This window comes from Mesoplodon densirostris, chromosome 2, assembly GCF_025265405.1.
Source record: "Mesoplodon densirostris isolate mMesDen1 chromosome 2, mMesDen1 primary haplotype, whole genome shotgun sequence".
Lineage (NCBI taxonomy): Eukaryota > Metazoa > Chordata > Mammalia > Artiodactyla > Ziphiidae > Mesoplodon > Mesoplodon densirostris.
In genome coordinates this window covers 11,838,139-11,858,727 of record NC_082662.1, presented here as the reverse complement: position 1 = coordinate 11,858,727, position 20,589 = coordinate 11,838,139, and the positions used below count along the sequence as shown (strand labels likewise).

The following is a 20,589-nucleotide window of genomic DNA, read 5'->3' as shown; positions in this document are numbered from 1 at the left end:
TACGAAGCCCTGGGCGGGGGGGCATGTCGGAGAGGGGTGAGCTCTCCAGAGGGCACATCAAAGGGAAAGTCACAACTCTGTCACTGGCCCAGCTCTCCCTGGCATTGCTTGGTGTGAAAGGAAACTGTCCTCTGCCTGAGGCAGCCCCATGACACATGCAGACTAAGGCCTGTGATGTTTAATTCACAGCAGTGAGCACTGGAAACACCGCATCCAGGCTCCCTCAGAGCAGGACAACCACTTTTCATTTCTGGGGCTCTAAGCCAGAGAGCCTGCTGTCTGGAAACCTATTGCCTGGAAGGTTCGCAGGATGGAGGGCAGGCTTCTGCAAGGAACTATCTGATCATCACCTCCTGGCTGAGGAGAAGGGCACCCTTCTATGACCTTGGCCTCCTTAGAGCTCATGCAGGCAACAAACAAACACATGCAAATACACACACATGCCAACACACAGCACATACTCACATGTACACACATACACGCAAGCATGCGTGTACAAATACACAGCCCCAAGTCAGAAAGACTGGAGTACTATTCTGGCTACTCAGAAGAGCAAACCCAAATCTTTATTCTCAGAAAGCTTATTCCTCGGTGTATCCCTGGCACCTGGCAGAACAATGAAAATCAGAAGCGCCGCCTTTAAAAACACTCGGGCTGTTCACTCAACTGATTGTGGTCATCATTGCAGGAGGCAGGGAAGTCAGATCATGATGCTGGACACCCTTAAGTTCAGTACAGTGCTGTGGGTCAATTATGTCTCAATAAAACTGGTAGAAAAAAGAGTTATCTGGATAGAAAGAACAAGATAAAATACACGAATTATCAAAAGTTAAAAAAATACAGACGAGCTAGACTATGAGTCTCAGAAAGCACTGTTCACAACAGCCAGGACATGGAAGCAGCCTAAATGTCGATGGAGGAGTGGATAAAGAAGATGTGGTACAAATATACAGTGGAATACTACTGAGCCATAGAAAAGAATGAAGTAATGCCATTGGCAACAACAGGGATGGACCTAGAGACTATCATATTTTGTGAAGCAAGTAAGACAAAGACAAATATCATATTATATCACTTATATGTGGAATCTAAAAAAAATGATACAAATGAGCTTATTTACAAAACAGAAAGAGACTCACAGACTTTGAAAACAAACTTATGGTTACCAAAGTGGAACTGTGGTGGGGAGGGATAAATTAGGAGTTTGGGTTTAACATATACACACTATTATATATATAATATGTAATCAACAAGGACCTACTGTATAGCACAGGGAACTCTACTCAATATTCTGTAATAAGTTATATGGGAAAAGAATCTGAAAAAGAATATATATATGTATATGTATAACTGAATCCCTTTGCTGTACACCTGAAACTAACACAACTCTGTAAATCAACTATACTCCAATATAAAATAAAAATTAAATTTAAAAAAAAGAAAGTTAAAAAAAATAGAGGCAAGCTAGACTATGAGTCTCAGAGAGGTTAAGCTAACACATATATATGGAATCTAAAAAAAAAAAAAAAAAAAAAGAAGGTTCTGATGAATCTATGGGCAGCCAGGAATAAAGACACAGATGTAGAGAATGGACTTGAGGACATGGGGAGGGGGAAGGGTAAGCTGGGACGAAGTGAGAGAGTGGCATGGACATATATACACGACCAAATGTAAAATAGATAGCTAGTGGGAAGCAGCTGCATAGCACAGGGAGATCAGCTCAGTGCTTTGTGACCACCTAGAGGGGTGGGATAAGGAGGGTGGGAGGGAGACGCAAGAGGGAGGGATCTGAGGATATACGTATGCATGTAGCTGATTCACTTTGTTACACAGCAGAAACGAACACCACACTGTAAAGCAATTATACTCCAATAAAGATGTTAAGAAAAAAAAGCTGCCTGAAGTCACACAGTAAATGGCAGAACAAGAGTCTAAACCTAAGTCTGCCTAACGCTAAAGCTATTCTGCCACCTTCCTTTGCAATGAGCGAATGCATTCTGTGCTGCCTGGATCCCACCGGGACCTCAGCTGGCTGTTTCTAAAGGGAGCTGAGGGGCAGCCTCAGAGGGTCTGCTCCGAGCAGGGGCCTCCCACCTTCTGCTGCCTGATCGCCCTGGTGACCTTCTTCTCCTGGTGCAGCCGCTCTTCCATGTGCACCAGGGCCTCCTTCAGCAGCGCCTTTCCTTCGGCCTCTTTGGAGATGTCGTCCTTCAGCTTTGCCACCGGTACATCTGAACCGACACTTTGCTCTGCCTGAGCACACAGGAGAGACAAAGGCTCTTTTCTCCTCATCTTTCTCACTCACCACCAATGCTCCCGACCTGGGAGATCCTCAGAACACTTCCATGTATGCCTGGCTTTGCGGTTTCCTTACAAGTGGGGGGAAGGCTGAAGATGTGGGGACTAGAGGGCAGAGTAAATAGCCCATTGGCTGTGGACGTGCAGCATGAAGGGGGCAACGGTTATGCTACCAGCCCCTCCCAATTTTCCAGAGAGGGTGGGGGAACGGATACCACTGAAAATAGGATGGAATTACGAAAAGCACACACATGGTGAAACATCAGACACATTTATAAAAGGTGCACCTTATTCCTTAACAGTAGGGTACTTTAACTGCTGTTTCTTGCCCAGAGACTTGGGTCCATCAGGCCCTGAGTCACCATCCCGCCTGCCCCCCTCCACACCCAGGCCTCTGTCCTCTTGTCCTGGTCCCTACGGGTCTGCAGCTGCCCCGAGGTTTAGCTTGGAGAATGGAGGCCTGGGCCTTTTGCCGGGGACACGGGCCATACTTGAGCTGTTCAATGTCCTTCTCGTATCGTCTCAAAAGCTCTTCTTTTCTCTGCAGCTGGTTCTTGAGTAGGGTGATCTTATCAAACACCAGGTACAGGTCTCTTTGTCGAAGCTGGTAGACTCTCTCCCTCTCTTCTGGGGAGAGGTGTTTCATCGACACGTGACCTGACATATCTTTGATGTTCATCATAGTCCCGAGGGTTTTGCTCATATCCAAGTACTACGAGAAAGTGTTTCACTGGTAAGAGGCCTGGCCCAAGACCGCTGGTGGCCACTTTGAGGAGGCAAACATCTAATTCTGTTTCATTCATTTTCTGCAGTTGCAGAGAAGAAACACATGCTTTGCAAATGAGTGCATTTGGGGCTTTTACTACGACTTTCATTTTACCCCGCATCCATTTACAGTATGCCTTTTTGCAAATTGGGGGGAGGGGTGGAGGGGGAATGACAACAGACATAAACATTCATTCTTACTACCCAGTCTTGCAAGGAATTGGGCTCTGCAATTTCCAGCCCATGCTGGGATAGGAGACGGGTCTCGTGGAGCTACTGTAACAACTAAACATGTATGTGGAGTTGATGTTTAAACTATCTGCAGGGCACGCAGGTTTGGACAGGAGGGGACTGATGCTGGGTATACCTACCAGCTTTTCACTAAGATCTAAAGCCTCAGCCACATCCGTTTTCCATAACTTCTCAGTGGCCATGATGGACCCTGGGCTGGAAAGGCCATTTTGAGGCTGAAATAAAACAAAAGAAAAAAACTCACTTGGCATTCCATTATGATTTTCTACATCCAGAAGAATAACCCAAGCAATAATGGAAGAACTGGAAAGATACTAAAGAATAATTTGATAGAGTTAATTTTTTTAACATCTTTATTGGAGTATAATTGCTTTACAATGGTGTGTTAGTTTCTGTGTTAGGCTCCGGAAACGCAGGCTCAGTGGCCATGGCTCACGGGCCCAGCCGCTCCGCGGCATGTGGGATCCTCCCGCACTGAGGCATGAACCAGTGTCCCCTGCATCGGCAGGCAGACTCTCAACCACTGAGCCACCAGGGAAGCCCCAGGTTGTTCTTATCGGCCAACTTGGGGAAAAATTTCTTCTAAGACTTTGTGGTTGAAAATGTAGTCTGCAGAGCTGTGCTATTGGTACCAGCTGGGAGCTGTTCAGAAATGCAGAATCCCAGGCTGCCCCCACCCGAGACCTGCTGAGTCAGAATCTGCATTTTAACAACATCCCCATATGATCCGTGGACACCTTTGAGTTGAGAGGTGCCACTGTAAAGTATCCTCTAATTGGCTGATTTCTGGAAAAGTAAGTAGCAGTTTTGGCCATGTGTTTCCCCTGATATGCATGAAGAGAAAGACTGAAATACTATTGGTTGGTCTTGCACACACTTAGACACAAACCAGGACCCGCAGTAACGACTGGGATTTGTATCAATAAAATCAGCTGCGGTATATAAACAAAGTACCATTTCTAGACATTTCAATAACCTTGCCTCTTCAAGTTGATCTTCAAGTTGATCTCTGAGTTTTAGGATTCAAGCTTCATGTTAATTCCTCCTACATCATTCACCCTCTTTAATTAATTTAGTTCCCAACAAGGAGTTGTTGAGATTCCTCCATCTAAGTACGTGCCCTCTGTTTCTCATAGGAAAGCCCATTTCATCAGTTTCCAGTAGTAAAGAGAAGGACGGGGACCACCTTACCGATTTCTCTGACATTAGCCGCTTGACTCTGGCTTTCAGCTTCTCCTCTTGCTGTAGCCTTTCCTCGGTCAGCTTCTCCTTCTCTGCCAGATGCTGCCGTAACTGTTCTTGCAGCAAATACTGCTGAGTTTCCCGAGAACTGTTGATCTTCATCTGAAATGAGGGGAAGGGAAACTGCAGCTGATGGGGGACAGGACTAACGCAGGAGTCATTTCCACTACCTTTGGGGGCGGGACAAAGGTTCACGAAACTTTCTTCAAAACACAGAAAAACGATGCTTAGCTTAGTAACTAATAGCGAAGTAGTAGAGCATCGTGGTTAAGAGCTCAGACTCCAGATCTAGATAGAATCTCAGCTCTAGATCTTTCTAGACACTTCTTCGTATAGAAAATAAGCAGGTGAACTAAGGCAGGCCATCTTCCTCCTCATTCATCCCTGCCGGCCGCTTGGGTGCGGGATTCCGTGGAGAGCACGGGCCCGTGAAGGGGCTCTGCAGCACACCTACCTGACCTACTACCCTTTCCAAATGGGCTTTAATGAGGTTTTCTCTGTTCCTCATTTCTTGCAGCTGAAGCAATTTCCTTCTGGAATCCTCCCGAAGCTTCTCTTCAACCTGAAAGGATGATGAAACCGAGGGCTTGCTGCTAATGTGATCATCATGCCCTCTGGGGAAACTCTTCTGGGGGGTGCTAATGGCAGTGGGGGAGTCCCTGAGGGGTAGGGACAGCTGCAGCCCAGCAGCAGGGGGTCACAGGCATGCACTGGGTAGCAGCAGACTCACAGGGAGTTGCCCCCTATGGGAAAGGGCCGAGCTCTGCACCCGGGGCTCAACTATGTTCTACCGCACACTCCGATCCCAGCTCGGTCCCTAACAAGCCATACGACACTGGGAAAGTTATTTCACTGCTCCGTGACTCAGTGTCCTCATCTGTCCAACAGGGATGATGATACTAGTATCACTGCATAGAGTTATTGTGGGGATTCAATGTTTGGAAGAGTGCTTAAGGGCTCTGTTAAGTACTGTTGTAACCTATGAAAGGTGGACGGGAATGTCTGCTGTACAGTCTCGTTCTAATAATTCGGAATGGGTACTTGGAAATGTTATGATTGGGTTTATTATCATAACTGTTTGTCGTCACCACTTTGAGCACACTCACTGGTGGTAACCTCTCTGGAGGCTTGCCAAAGCAATGTCTATTAAGAATTGCAGCCTGCAAAGGAAGGTGTTTAAAGTGGAGAAGCTTGCCTACTTTTCCCCCCTTGCTTGGGTAATAGTCAACTCACGGTAAGCTTGGGCGTGCTCCATGCTACCGTTGGCTGGCCAGTGTAGGCCTCGCAGCTGCTCAGTTCTTGGATGCACCTGCTGAGCCCTGGGCCCTGGCACTAACAGGAAATGAGGCAAACTCTCATAAATAAATGGAAAGTTTTTGTGCTGAAACAAATTCACAGGCTGTTTTTTTAGGGATCTGAAGAGGGGGATCACAGGGATGTAATAAAAGACCCAGAAAAGCCCTTAAGAGCTTTCTTCTGAGTAGTGTGGTCCAGTGGAAGAGCCTCTACCCAGCTCTGTTACCTTGGAAAAGTCATCTAAGCTCTCTCGGCGTTAGTTTTCTCCCAGGTCTAAACATGCTCTGACTTCTATGTCAGCAGCCTTTTTCATGTGCTGCAAAAGCCAAGTCCAGCCTTGGACTCTGCCCTTATCTGTGCTCTGCATGAACAGCCCCCGTTCCCGTCCCCAAGCCTCAGAGTCACCTTCAACAGCCACCCTGCTCCCTGTCTCACACTCGGGGGTCTTATTCCTGTCCTCCAACCCCTCTCACATGCAAGCTGGACTGTGACAAGTGGCCTCCTCACCTCGAGTTTAGTTTCTTCCAGTGCAATCTTAACGGTACTATGAGAGTTACCCAGCTGTAAGGCAGCTCTGTCCAACAGAACTTTCTGCAATGGTACAGGTACTCTGAGCGAGGCTGTGTTGTCTAATACGGCAGCCACCAGCCACATCTGGGGATCGAGCACTCGAAATGGGGCTGGTGTGACGGAGGAACTGAATAAAAAATTTTACTTAATTTTCATTAATTTCAGTGTAAACAGTAGCATGTGGCTGTTTGCTACGCCAGGGTCATTGAAGTCAGACGAACCTGGAGTCATACAAAACTCACTGTGCCATTGGGCTAGTTACTTTACTAGTAACTAGTAGCCTTGACTTTCTCATCTGTAAAATGGAGAGGATGATTTCTAGATCACAGCGCTGTTGTGAAGATGAAGAGATGAAATGTTCAAGGAAACTCCTAGTACGTGAGAAATTGTAACTATCATTTTCACCCTGATTACTGTCCACGAATGTCATTGCATCAGTCACTTGTTCAGAAGCCTTAGTAGCTCCACACGGCCTGTGTGGTACAGAGCCCAAGCGCCTGAACTAAGGCAAAACATCAAGCCAGGGATTCAAGAAGCCCCTACAAACTCAACGAGGTAAATAAAACTGAATCCACACCTAGATAAACCATAATAAAACTGCTGGAAATCAAGGGAAAAGACAATCTTAAAAGCAACCGGAGAAAAAGACAGATTATGCAAAGGTACAACAGTTAGGCTTACAGATGACTTCTAAATAGAAATAATAGGAGCCACAAGACAATAGTGACATATCTAATGCTGTATCTAATGTGCTGAAAGAAAAGAATTGCCACTGTAGAATTCAATACGCAGTCAAATGTGTTTTAAGAATGAAGGTTAAATATACATCTCCAGACAGACACACAGGCACATCTGAGAATTTGCCATCAGCAGAGCCACAATGAGGGAAAACATTAAAGGCTATTCTTCAGACACAAGAAAAATGAACCCAGGTGGGTGATCAGAGATGCAGAAAAGACGAGCAACAGTAAGGGTCATGTGTGGAGATGATACTGACTATAGCAAAACCCTAATAATGTCCTGTGGGGTTTCAAGTATCAAGAGGAGTTTAGAACATGACAGCAATGGCTTATGAACCTGGAGGGGGTCAGTGAAGTGAAGGTGCTTGAAGCTCACGGCACTGTCCAGGAGAAGGGCAGGATCACCAACTACTAGTGCCTCTGGGGAAGTGAAGAACGCAGGGCTTCCCTGGTGGCGCAGTGGTGGAGAGTCCGCCTGCCGATGCAGGGGACGTGGGTTCGTGTCCTGGTTTGGGAGAATCCCACATGTCGCGGAGCGGCAGGGCCCGTGAGCCATGGCCAATGAGCCTGTGCGTCTGGAGCCTGTGCTCCGCAACGGGAGAGGCCACAACAGTGAGAGGCCCACGTACCGCAAAAAAAATAAATAAATACATAATGCATATTGTAGTCTTCAGGATGACTACTAAGAGAATAGTAGAAGAGTGAAAAACTTAATTAATGTGTGAGTTTGGTGAGTCAAGGATGAATGCTATTGTCTTACTATTACTACAAGAATAGTAAAAAAGTGAAATATTTCCAAGCTAATAGAGGGGGAAAGTGGAATAAGAGAAAACCATCCACTCAGAAGGAGGCAAGAAAGGAGAGAAAAAGGAACATAGCACAGATGGTACATCTGGTATTGAGCAAGAAGGTAGATTTAAACCCCAGTACACGAGTAATTACATAATATAAATGGACTAAAAGTCAAAGATTGTCAAACTGGATTTTGTAAAAATGATACGCTATTTGAAGGCATATGTCTAAACCTTAAGACAAAAATTGACAGAGAACATATGAAAAAGATATGGTATGAAAACTCTAACCAACAGAAAGCCAGTGATGAAGCTAAATGACAAAGGAGACGTTAAGGAAGAAACACTACTGGAGATGAAAAGGGACATTTCATGATGATCTAAAGTTTTGCTCTACAGGAAGTATTAGGATTCTAAATTTATATGCACCTAGTAACACAGCCTCAAAATATATAAAGCAAACATCGTTCATATTAAAAGAAGAAACACTCAAATGACAAACATATTGAGATTTTCAAAAACATTCTCAATGATGGTACAAAAAGACAAAAAAGAATCAATATGAGAATTTAAGTTGGAACAACATCATTGGCAAACTTGAGTTAATGGATCAATTCTTTCTTAAATAATTTCACAATTAAGATTTAAGGCAGTCTACGGTAGTGGTTACACACAGGAGCTTTGGAGTCAGGCAGACCTGGATTCAAGTTCTGCCACAACTACTTTATGCAAGTGAACTTGGATAACTTCCTTCACCTCTGTGAGCCTCAGTTTTCCCAACTGTAAAGTGGGGTTAATACCAGTATAGACCGCATGGGGTCTTTGTGAGGATGAATAGAGATGATGCAGGTGGAGTGCTGGCCCCAGAGTGGTTCCCAGGCCGACCTATCCCTGCCATACCTTGCTCTTTTCCTGCAGCATCATAGAGATCAGGCTCTGCTCGGTACTGCTCCTTTTCAGCTCCACCCTGAGCTTCCTCATTTCTTTTTCCATGTCCTGGATTTGCTGAAAGAGTTCCAACAACAGAGAAATCAACTTCACAGCTCATTTCATCTGGTTCATTAAGGCAGAAACCTAGTCTAGGATTCGCTTCATTCCTTCCATTGGGGGACAATTCCACATCTTTGAGGCAAAGTAGACTTTCTTTCAACGGATGCAGTGAAAGGGCTGGGTGAGGGAAAATTTAAGTTTCTTTTGAAGATCAGCATGGATCCTGGATTAAACAGTACAAGATACCTATCCACTCATTAGAATCTCTTTCCTTGGGGTATATTTTTGAGTTCAATCTAAATAAGGGCTGTTTGGAAGACACAATGAGCACAGTTTGGAAAAAAAGAACAATGACACTTTTCTTTTTTCTCAGTTGAGGCAGAGAAGTGTGCTCCTGACAGAGAGAAGAACACACGTCTCCTGCCCCCGTCCCAGGCACCGTCCTTCCCAACGGATGGAAAACGTATGCCTGGTGATGTGCACGAGGGTTTGGGCTGGTATAGGGGGTGAACATTTACATTTAGTGGTCATCTTTTCATTGTGTTAATTTTTATGTTCACCTTCCATACAAGGCCAGTGATACATTTGCTTTTTAGTTTGTTTTTACGAATTGTTGTAAAATTGAATGTATTTAAGTAAAAATACTTCAAGAAGAGTTGTGTTAATAACAGTGCTCAGGGCTGTGATAAAACTTGTGACAGTGGATCATGAAAGTCTGGGCATCACAAGTCCAGGGGTAGGGACCGCGGTGAATTTCTAGCAGCATACGGTGGCCACCTCCCGTCCCTTTCCCCAGGGGAAACCTGATGAGGGGCCTTGAGCCAACTGCCCAGAAAATCTGGGGAGCGTGTGTTTTCCATGGTCTTTTCACCCATCTCTTTGAGGCTAGCAAATCAAAGAATTAGGAGACTACAATAACAAACACCCAGAAAGCCCCAGAGCTTGTGCTAGCTAATGGGCCAAGGAACCCCTCCAAAACCCTCAAGGCCACAATCTAGGCTTTCAGTGGACACCTAGGGGTCAGGAGGTTCAACGCACGGTTTTGCAGAGTTTTAACTCTTTCTCTTGGGCTTCCCACTTCTCCTTTTGGGCATCTTCCTTCTGTAACTCTTCTTTCAGCACTGAGCACTGTGGAGAAAAAGGACAAGGCCAGGGGGCTTGGCTGGGGGTCCCAAGTACCTGTGTTCACGCCCAGGAGTGTTTCCTGCTGTATAACCCAATCACACCTCTGAATTCTGAGAGGCGAGACCATTTGTGTGATGGGAGCACGGGATCCTGCAGTCCTTCCCAGTTCACCCCTCTCATGAGTTCTGAGGAATAGAGCATCTAAATTCCTCTTCAAAAGCCAGCAAACTTCACTGCAGGGGAAATCCAGCTTTGTAGAGTCTGGGTACTTAGGGGGCAGGGATTGGGATATTTTCACGCTGTGACCAGTGAGGGTGGAGGGGGCCTAGCCAGAGAGCTGGGGTCCATCTTAGGGCTTTTGTGCAGGTTGCATCTCAAAGACACAACTGCCCCGACTGGTGTGGAGGGGTAAAGGGAGCTGTCTTGGCCGAGGGCGGCTTGGCAACAGGCATTAAGGGCATAAGGATGGATGTGCCTTCTTTTGACCCAGCAATTCCCCCTTTAGGAATGTACCTTAAGGACAATGACTGGAGAAATAAGTAAATCTGTAGTTTCAAGGATGCTCTTCACAGAATTGTCAGTAACCGTGGAAGAAAAAAAAAAATGAGGAAACAACCCAAGTGTTGTTTAGAACAGCAGACCACTTTATAACACTGGGTACATCCAGGAGAAAGTATGTAGCTTTTAAGACGAATGATAAGAGCGTTGATTTATTAGCACGGGATAATAGTAAGTATTTAAAAATTTTAAAAATGTGCATAGAATAAATTCACTATAAAATGATTGATTGATTGATTTCTAGGCAATATATAGAAATAAGACTGGAAGAACATACATGAAAATATTAACACTGATTTCTCAAGGTAGCATTTCCTCTCCTCTCTTTTTACTTTTTTCTTTTCAATGTCATCTACTTATTTTTCTAAAATTAACACACATGATGTATGTCATTAAAAAAAAAGGCATCCCAAATGTTCACAAGAGTACGACTCTTGGTGGTGACGAGCCCTTGTGCTATTGGCCAGCACAGTCTAGAGGAGAAGGGACCTCATTCCAAGGTCAATGAGGAAGGGGAAACGGGGACATAAATCATCCAAATGCACTTCAGGAGTTAGAAGAGCCAAGCAGGTGCTGTCTTTGCAGATTCCTTCTACTTAGCACCAGCTCTGCATCCCCTTCCCGTCCCCAACACACACACACACACACACACACACACACACACACACACACCACATTAAACAGCTATAGCACATGCCTGGGAAGACACTCTGCTTGGGAGAAACGAATGCAGAGGGCTTGGCCAGGCAGCCGACCCGGGGCAGAGGCAGAAGAGCACAACTAAAACCAGCCTCCCACTTCTCGGAAAACGATTTTGTCATCCCCATTTCACAAATGGGGAAATGGAGGCCAAATAATTTACAATGAAAGAAAGCTCTGGGATTGGACCCTGGTCTGTCTGATCCCAAAGCTCGTGCAGTGCCTTTCACCAGCTCCAAACTGGGTATGGTACTATGTACTAGGTATTACTTATTGTGCCTTTTCCTTGGAACCTCAAGATCTGTTCTCACCCCAGCCCCATGCAGACCTAGCTATCGGGTTACCTCTGGGAATCTCTGAGTTGCCACCTGAGATGAAAGCTTTGAGGTTTTACCTTGACTCACAGAAACAGGCACATCATGCAAATACTGAGAAATCTTATCCTATAGAGGCAGGATTCTAAAGTTAGCATTGAAGACAAGATTTGCAAATAGTCAGTTACATGGAAAAAGCTCTTTGCTTGCCTACCACGTTCATCTTCCATAGAGACATTCTACACACTAAAGTCTAAGGAAGAAATGAGAGTCTGCGTGTTTGCATCTGGATCTTCAGACATTCTGCTTTGAAGACAATTATGAGAACCAGTGGTGCTGGGACCATGATGCAGCTGTGTGGTCATCCGTGCTCACAGAGAGATCGTATTCTGTTTAATGTTAAACTTTGTAATGGCAGTATATGCTCATACGTGGGTTTGTTGCTGGGATTAAACAAACTAATTTATAATAGTGGTTAGAAAATGTTTGCTTGATTTGAAAATCTATTATGCTTATTCTGAGCCACATACATGCTGTGCTTTGAAAGGCTTCAGAGAAGTTGGCCACGTGCCCAGCAGCTACCCTCCCTGTGTCCTTAGGCACCGGCCTCATCTCACCACCGTGTGTCATGTGACTCCACTGTGTCTGCTTTTCGCAGCTACAATTTGCTGATGACCCGACACTCACTCTGGAGCTGAGGGCTTCGAGCTGGTGATCCTTTTCTTTGTTCTCACTTTTCAGTTGATTCACCTCCTGTTGTAGTTGTTGAACTTGACCATCCTTTACTAACACGTCTCTTTGCAAAGATGACACCATCTCTGTAAAAGAACCAAACCAAACCAAAACAAAAGACTCATGGAGGTCAAAGAGGCAGGAAGGATTATTGGCAACACCGTGGCTGTCAGCCAATGTTTGGAAAAGACCTTCCAAGTCCAGGCCACCACCGCTGACTGCCTACAATTGGGGAGGCTTTTTCCAAGGGTCCCAGAGCAGGAATGGGAATGAGAGCGAAGTCCACAGAACTGGGTTTGCGGCTTCAGTGAGAATGAGGGGCAGTCAGCAGCAGCGAGAGGAGAAGCCTTTGGGGGCCCCTTGAGGGCACAGGCCAGGCAAAGCTGGGAGGAGAGGCCACACCATGGGCCTGGGGAACAAAGGTCCAGCACAGGGAAGGTCCAGGAATTCTTCTCCAGAGGCCAGGAGACGGGCGTGTGGCAGAGGGCACTGCTGGACACTATTGATGGGGTGGTTGGTTTCACAGTCCTCTGAGTTTGGACCCCTCTCTACCACTTATTATCTTGGTGGTCTTGGACAAGCTATTTCACCTCCCACTGTCTGTCCCACACAGAGTTATTGTAAGGGTCAAATGATGCGGTATGTCCCAAGAACACAAAGTGGCTAAATTATGTTTGTTCCATGGCGCCTATTATTTTTCTCGGCAGCCAGCTTCCAAAATGGCCCCAATGATCCCTACCACCTAGAATCCATGCCCTGTGTAGCCCCTCCCACCCTGAATAGGGCTGCCATGGGTAACCAATATGATACTGTGGAAATGACGGACTGTTTCCTCTCAGGCTGGGTCATAAAAGACACTGTGGCCTCCTCTTTGCTCTCTCTCCAATTACTCACTCTGGGGGAAGCCAACTGCTGTGTCGTGAGGACACTCAAGCAGCCCTAGAGAGAAGCATGTGTGCTGAGGGACTAAGGCCTCCAGCCAATAGCCACATGAGCAGCCATTCTGAAGGGGGATCCTCCGGCTCCCCCCGAGGCTTTAGATGACATGACTGATGCCCCAGCCAACATCTTGACTGCAACTCATGAGAATTAAGTCACCCCCCGCTCAAATTCCTGAACTACAGATACTGGGGGAGATAATAAATATTGGTTGGGGTTTTATCCATTACATTTTGGGGTAACTTGTTATGCAGCAATAGATAACTACTCCATTACTGTAGTATCATTTTTTTAAAACATCTTTATTGGAGTATAATTGCTTTACAATGGTGTGTTAGTTTCTGTTTTATAACCAAGTGAATCAGTTATGCATATACATATCTCCCCATATCTCTTCCCTCTTGCATTGTAGTATCATTTTGAATAAAAGTGGGAAGAAGGGTGCATAAATGCAGTGGTATTGGGTTATCTCCTACGGTTCTTTTCTTGAAAGAACATCAGGCCCAGTTTTAGTGGTAGGTATCAATCAAGAATGTCTATGAAATAAAGCCCAAAATGCTCCAGAATTTCAGTTTAAAAATGAGCTTTGCCTCCAGGACACAGTTCAGTTACTTGGAAATCCCTCTGGGGATTGCCACACTTTGAGTGGGTCCAGCCCATCTCAAGCGTTATCCCAACCCAGGTCTATCCGAGTCTGTGATCGGAGAAGGTGGGATCTGAGACAGGCTCGATGCTTGGATGAGGTTTCACTGGCCGACATACGGGAGGAAGGTGAGGAGCAGCGAGTTCATCCTTACATTCCTGGTGCCCAGAAGAGCACCTAGCCTGGGGGAGGTGCTCAGAAAATATCTGAGGACATCCCAAGTGAGGGAGGAGCATAAGCAGAAACCTGGGGGCAGCAGGGGGTGGGTGTGGGTGTGATTAAGTTGCAGAGTGAGGCAGAAGGAAAGCACAGATTCATACAGAGATGGGGATTCACGTGCGACTCAATGCGATGCCTGGCTTCTACAGCTGTGGGCATGTTTCCTGCTACGCGCTGGCTGCTTTCAGAGTGATGTGCCCCTCCGAGGCTCACTGCCTCCGCCCTGTCACCTGCTTCTCTCCCTCCCCTCGTCTGTGAGTGGTCCCATCCTCTTCAGGTCTCTAGACATGTCAGTTTCTGCTTAAAAAACTCCACTGGATTCCCAACACCCTTGCAATAAAAACCCAGACCCCCGACCCTGCCCAGCCCCACAATCCCCTGTTCACTCCACGCAGACTCTCTTGCCCTTGGCTTGTCCTTGCCCACGTGAAACAGGTCCTCTCTAAAAGAAGGACATAGCCGTGGAGGATACAGCATAAACTGGTTAGAATCGGCTAGGTCCAAGGGGGCGTAAGACTCGTCTTCCTGGGGAACTGGAGCCTCATTACAGGCTCATTGTAATACATGAGCGAAATGACACACCCACCAGCACCAGGACATTTCCGAGGCTGACCATAAAGGTCAAAAAGTGGGTGGTGGGGCTTCCCTGGTGGTGCGGTGGTTAAGAGTCCGCCTGCCGATGCAGGGGACACGGGTTCGTGCCCCGGTCCGGGAAGATCCCACATGCCACGGAGCAGCTGGGCCCGTGAGCCATGGCCGCTGAGCCTGCGCGTCCAGAGCCTGTGCTCCGCAACGGGAGGGGCCACAACAGCGAGAGGCCCGCGTACAGAAAAAAAAAAAAAAAAAGTGGGTGTTGGCCCAATTCCTGGAAATCCCTGCCCCTTCCCCAAAATATTAGAGTTGTCCCAATCCTCCCACTCATTAGCCTATAAAATTACCCTGCCCATAAAAACTAACCGCCCCATATTTGGGGGTCTCTAGTCTTCTGAGATGGTCCACACTCTGTCTGTGGAGTGTGTTTCTCTCTAAAGAAATCCACTTCTTACTTTGTCTCTCACTGAATTCTTTCTGCGATGAGACATAAAGAACCTGAGCTTTAGTAAGTCGCGAGACCAGATGCATGATCTCGATTAAAAGATAGTGGTTTCTCACTGGGTTCGAGTCCCAGCCTACGGGTTCAAGTCCCACCTGAGTTCCATGGTTGCACACCCACTAAGCTGGTCCCCCTTGGCCTCCCCCCTTGAAGTGCTGGCCACCACGACACACAGTTTATTTTCTCCACAGCACCACTGCTCTCTGAAGTGGGCTTGTGTATTCATCCGTTTACTTTTATTGTCTGTCACCCCCTCCCGAATCTGTGAGTACAGGAATCTGACTGTCTTGCTTGGCTCTCCCTCCCCGGAGCCTGGAACAGGGCCTGACACCTAGTAGGAGCTCAAGAAACATGTGGAAGCAATGAAGGAATCCAGGGAAATCAAAGCTCAGCCACAGCTGTGTGTTGGCTGCACCTCTCCCAACCCAAGCCCTTTATCAGGGAACCACCTCGGATCAAATTAGAAAATGGTTTCCCTTGGGCCCAAGTGCACTCGGCTGAAATGGGTGAGACCATGGGTGCCTTAAAGGAGTGACCCCATTTTGTCCACGCTCTAGTTTGCACTCAGGCTGCTTTGTGGAACCACCCAAGCCACAAGGCGACCTGTGTTCTCCCTGGTGGGGCCAGTGCTCAGGAGACCTTGTAGCCAAGAGATACCATTCTCTCAAATATTTACCAGGCCCTGCCCTCAGAACTGGGTGGCAAGAAACGTCCACTGAGGGAGAACTCTAATGCACCGACACGGGTGATCCCTGAGGCTGCACCCAGGCCACGGGCACAGGTGCGCTGGTTGACTGGTGATGTCTGCAGGGGGAGGGCAGAAGCTCTGGGGCCTGAATGCAGAAGGGCCTCACCTGACGTTGTGGCGGCGTCCCTCCTTAAGTTCTCGGCCTCGTGCTTCAGGGAGGTGATTTCTAATTTTCTCTCAGACAGGGTCTGGCACAGCACCTGGTTGTAGCCTTGCTGTAGGGCACTGATCTGTGGAAGGAGGCAACACACCGTCAGAGGGGGCCAGCCAGGCCTGCAGGATACGCCGGTACTTCTCCAACGTTGGGCAAAGAGTCGGGTTGATCTTGATTCGGGGTGTTGGGGAAACCAAGGTTTTCAGTTGTAACTAGTGGAAGGGGCAGGAGGGGCCTGTTCCTTCAGTGACCACCATGTCATCGGTCCTCGAGACACGGACCTTATCTTTGTGGCCACCCAGGGGCTCGGGTGCTGCTGTCTTCCTATGACCTGTGGGTTTTCAGCCATAAATAGACCAGCTGTTGGTTCCAGATCATCCAGCACTGACTGGATGCACAGCAAAGTTCAAGAGCCGGGAGCAGGTTATGAAATGAATTCCCTCTAATGAGAATAGAGGGTAGTTTATACCTCACAGAACACTCCAGAGTTTACAAAGCCCGTTCACACATGCTACACTGATACTCGTCACAGCGTTGCTGAAGGCTGACGTTCCCATTAATGTGCCCATTTTGCAAGGGAGCCAGGTTGAGACTCAGAGAGGCAGGCCCCCTGCTCGGGATCACGCGGCTGGTCAGACGTGGAGTCTGATTCAAACCCAGTCTTTAGTTGCCTGGTTCCTCCTTCCCAGGTGGCTCTAGGAATGAGCGTGAGAAGTTGGAGGCTGTAAAGCATGGCATGGACTCGGGAGCCGGACTGTGGCCTTCAAGTCCTGCCTCTGCCAGTTAACGGGCTTTGTGAACACAAGGAGGACACCATATTCTGTTTCCTTTTGTTCAGTCTGTACGCAGGGTGATGGTAGTCCCAACCTGATAGGATTGTTAGAAGTAGTTTAATAAGTTAGCATGTGTACAAGTGATCAGATCATGCCTGGCACACGGCACAGGGGGATGAGCTGTGACGGTCCTCTCCTCTGACTACCCACGCGGTGTTTTTTTTCTTTTGTTTTGGGTTTATTTTGGTTTTTTTTGGCGGTACGCGGGCCTCTCACTGTTGTGGCCTCTCCCATTGCGGAGCACAGGCTCCTGTCGCGCAGGCTCAGCGGCCATGGCTCACGGGCAGAACCGCTCCGCGGCATGTGGGATCTTCCCGGACCGGGGCACGAACCCGTGTCCCCTGCATCGGCAGGTGGACTCTCAACCACTGTGCCACCAGGGAAGCCCTCACAGGGTGTTTTAGCTTCAGCTTCCCTCGGCCGTCTGTGGGGAAGGTGGTTGGTAATCTTTATGTGTGCATTTGTAAGCCTTGCCAGGCTCACTTAAACGCCAGTGTGGCTGTTATTAAGCACAAATACAGGGGCTTCCCTGGTGACGCAGTGGGTGAGAGTCCGCCTGCCGATGCAGGGGACGCGGGTTCGTGCCCCGGTCCAGGAAGATCCAACATGCCGCGGTGCGGCTGGGTCTGTGGGCCGTGGCCACCGAGTCTGCGCGTCCGGAGCCTGTGCTCTGCAATGGGAGAGGCCACAAGAGTGAGAGGCATGTGTACCACAAAAAAAAATAAAAATAAAAATAAAAACAGGAAATACAGGAATCGTGGGTGGGAGCACCACAGGCCGGCTCTATCTATGGCTGCTGTGAGCACCCTCTAAGTCCATGGCTCAGAGCCCCCTCAAGGGCGGTCCCCCCTGCAGGGGTCTAGGTCTACACGTGGGGTGCGGAAGGCTCTCCATCAAATGCAACGTTGGTAAGGGCCCGAAAGTAGCTGCCAGGCCTCGGCCTCCACAGAGCAGGTACCTGAGAGGCTGGGAAAGAGAGCTGGGCCGGGAACACCCTCCCTCTCGGTTTGATGTGGCCAGACTGCTTGTTCTGAGTGGCCCGGACTTTCCCACCTCAAGGTGCACTGTGGGCCTTTGCCCTGTGATTTTTCAGATGTCAGGCCTCAGTACTCCACAGGGACACGTTTATTGGGGCATAAATGCCACACAATCCGTAGACAGGACAAGAGCTACCTTGTTTTGTTTTGTTTTGTTTTGTTTTTGCTGTACGCGGGCTTCTCACTGTTGTGGCCTCTCCTATTGCGGAGCACAGGCTCCAGACGTGCAGGCTCAGTGGCCATGGCCCACGGGCCCAGCCGCTCCACAGCATGTGGGATCTTCCCGGACTGGGGCACGAACCTGCGTCCCTTGCATCGGCAGGCGGACTGTGAACCACTGCACCACCAGGGAAGCCCCACTAGCTTGTTTTGATAGATCAAAACGGAAGTGACAAGGAGAAGGATGTAATTTCTTTTCTTTTTTATAAAATAAATTTTATTTATTTATTTATTTATTTTTGGCTGTGTTGGGTCTTTGTTGCGGTGCATAGGCTTATAGTAGCGCCTTCTCTTGTTGCAGAGCATGGGCTCTAGGCGCACGGGCTTCAGTAGTTGTGGCACGAGGGCTCAGTAGTTGTGGCACACGGGCTTAGTTGTTCCACGGCACGTGGGATCTTCCTGGACCAGGGCTCGGGCCCGTGTCCCATGCACTGGCAGGTGGATTCCTAACCACTGTGCCACCAGGGAAGTTCTGGGTGCAATTTCTTTGTTCTCCTAAGGTAAGTTTGCCAGATTTAGGGGAGGAAAGAAGGATGTTCACTTAAAATAGGATTTCAGATAATGAATAATATTTCAGTGCAAATGTGTCCCATGCAATATTTGGGACACACACTAAAACGAAATTCTAAAATTCAAATTTAACTGGGTGTCCTTACTTTATCTGGCAACCCCACCCTAAGAGAGTTCCTAAACTTCAGTCATTCATATACCACTTTCACCATTTTTCCCATGTCTCTTGGCTAGCCCCACTATAATTTCTTAGCATTTTTCGTAGAAGCAGCTCCCTTTTTAAACTGAAAAACGTGCATTAAATTAAAAATAACTGTTATAAGAGTAAATAGAGACTCAGTATCTTAAATAAAAATGATCCCTCCAAAAGAAGAAATACAGGAATTTCCCTGTTTATCATCAGACCAGGTTGCAGGCAGCACACTAAAAAAAAAAAAAAAAAAAAGATTGGGGGGAGGTGGTGGGCATGCCCAGGTAATGGAGTTCGGGCGTGATGATATGGCCACCAGATGGCGCTCACAGCCTTTGGTCTTGGTTTGTGTCCTTGGAAATCTTGTCATTATTACTCTGGTAGAATTAACAGAAGCGTCAAGGTCTCACACGTTTTCTGACTCGTTTCATGCACCATCATGGTTCAGAGTCTAGGACATTTGGGGCAGTTACACTTACTTTTTCCCTGGGGCACCTGAGACATTTTGGGGGGGGGGGTCTATGCTAGAAGTTGCGGGGACACAGGCCACTCTGACCCCCACTCTCCCCAAGGCTATACTTTTGCATGTTTGTGCTTTGGAAACTTTGAATAAAAAAATTCTTTCACATTTTACTTTTCTCTGTTGGGGAGAAATACAACTTTTCCATAAAAGGTCCTTGGAACACTGAAAGTGTTTGTAAGCTCTTCTCAGCTTAATGCTTTTATTTGCAAGATACCAGAGATAGAACAAACAGAGACAAACTTCTGGGAGGGAAAACATACGTTCCCCTCTAAGATTCCAGTGGTTTTGACAGATTGAAAATATTTCAATCTGAGTGTCAGAGTTTTAGGATTTCAGATTGCTGGAAAACTCCAAAGAGTCTTCAAACCTCTTTGATACTTTTACTATCAAAATAAATATCCATATTGTTTGTAATGGCATAAATTCCAAGATGTTTAATGTCTGTTAAGCTGTGTAATAAAATGGGCACTGAATCATAAGAAAGTTAAGAGTGCCAGGAGGAGTGATTGTTTCAGGATGATAATTTGGCTTCTAATTAGCACAGGCGTATAATAGCACATGGAAGTAAGAATTTTCTAGTGATACTGTAGCAGATCGAAGATCTCTGAGAGCAAATCATTATGCACACACCTTCGGGGACCAGGGAAAACACATAAAGTAATCAGAACCATAAATCAACCTGCCATGTGGCTTATACTTCTGGTGGAATGCTCTGCAGGCAGTAGAATAGTTAAGAAACTAAAATGTCAGTGGATGAAACTCGATTTGAGTTCAAACGAATGGAGCCTCTGGTTCATATATGCCTTGCTATAAAATATTCTTCTTCAGTTATAAGTGAAGCTCCAGTGGTAGGGGAGGCATCAGTGTAATTATTTCTAGATAATTTCTTTGTAAAAAAACATTTTTTCCCCCAGATATCGCAGCCACTTTAAATAAAACTCAAATTGGGACCGGCTGATATTCAAAGATATGTGGAAATTATATAATATTCTATATCAAATATATTTCAATTATTTAAAAAAAGGTATGTGGGGAATTCCCTGGCAGTCCAGTGGTTAGGACTCTGTGCTTCCACTGCTGGAGGCATGGGTTTGATCCCTGGTCAGGGA

At 47.0% G+C, this 20,589-nt stretch overlaps 1 protein-coding gene across 1 annotated transcript in view; it reads right to left on the bottom strand.

Annotated features, from left to right (window-relative positions):
- LOC132502414 (forkhead-associated domain-containing protein 1-like) overlaps positions 1-20,589 on the bottom strand; it is a 94,628-nt gene that overhangs the window by 13,200 nt on the left and 60,839 nt on the right. Inside the window, 10 exon segments of the mRNA XM_060118329.1 lie at positions 2,095-2,225; positions 2,228-2,253; positions 2,790-3,010; positions 3,435-3,530; positions 4,507-4,659; positions 5,012-5,119; positions 8,855-8,959; positions 9,983-10,072; positions 12,328-12,458; positions 16,121-16,244. Coding sequence (XP_059974312.1) covers positions 2,095-2,225; positions 2,228-2,253; positions 2,790-3,010; positions 3,435-3,530; positions 4,507-4,659; positions 5,012-5,119; positions 8,855-8,959; positions 9,983-10,072; positions 12,328-12,458; positions 16,121-16,244 — 1,185 coding nt within the window.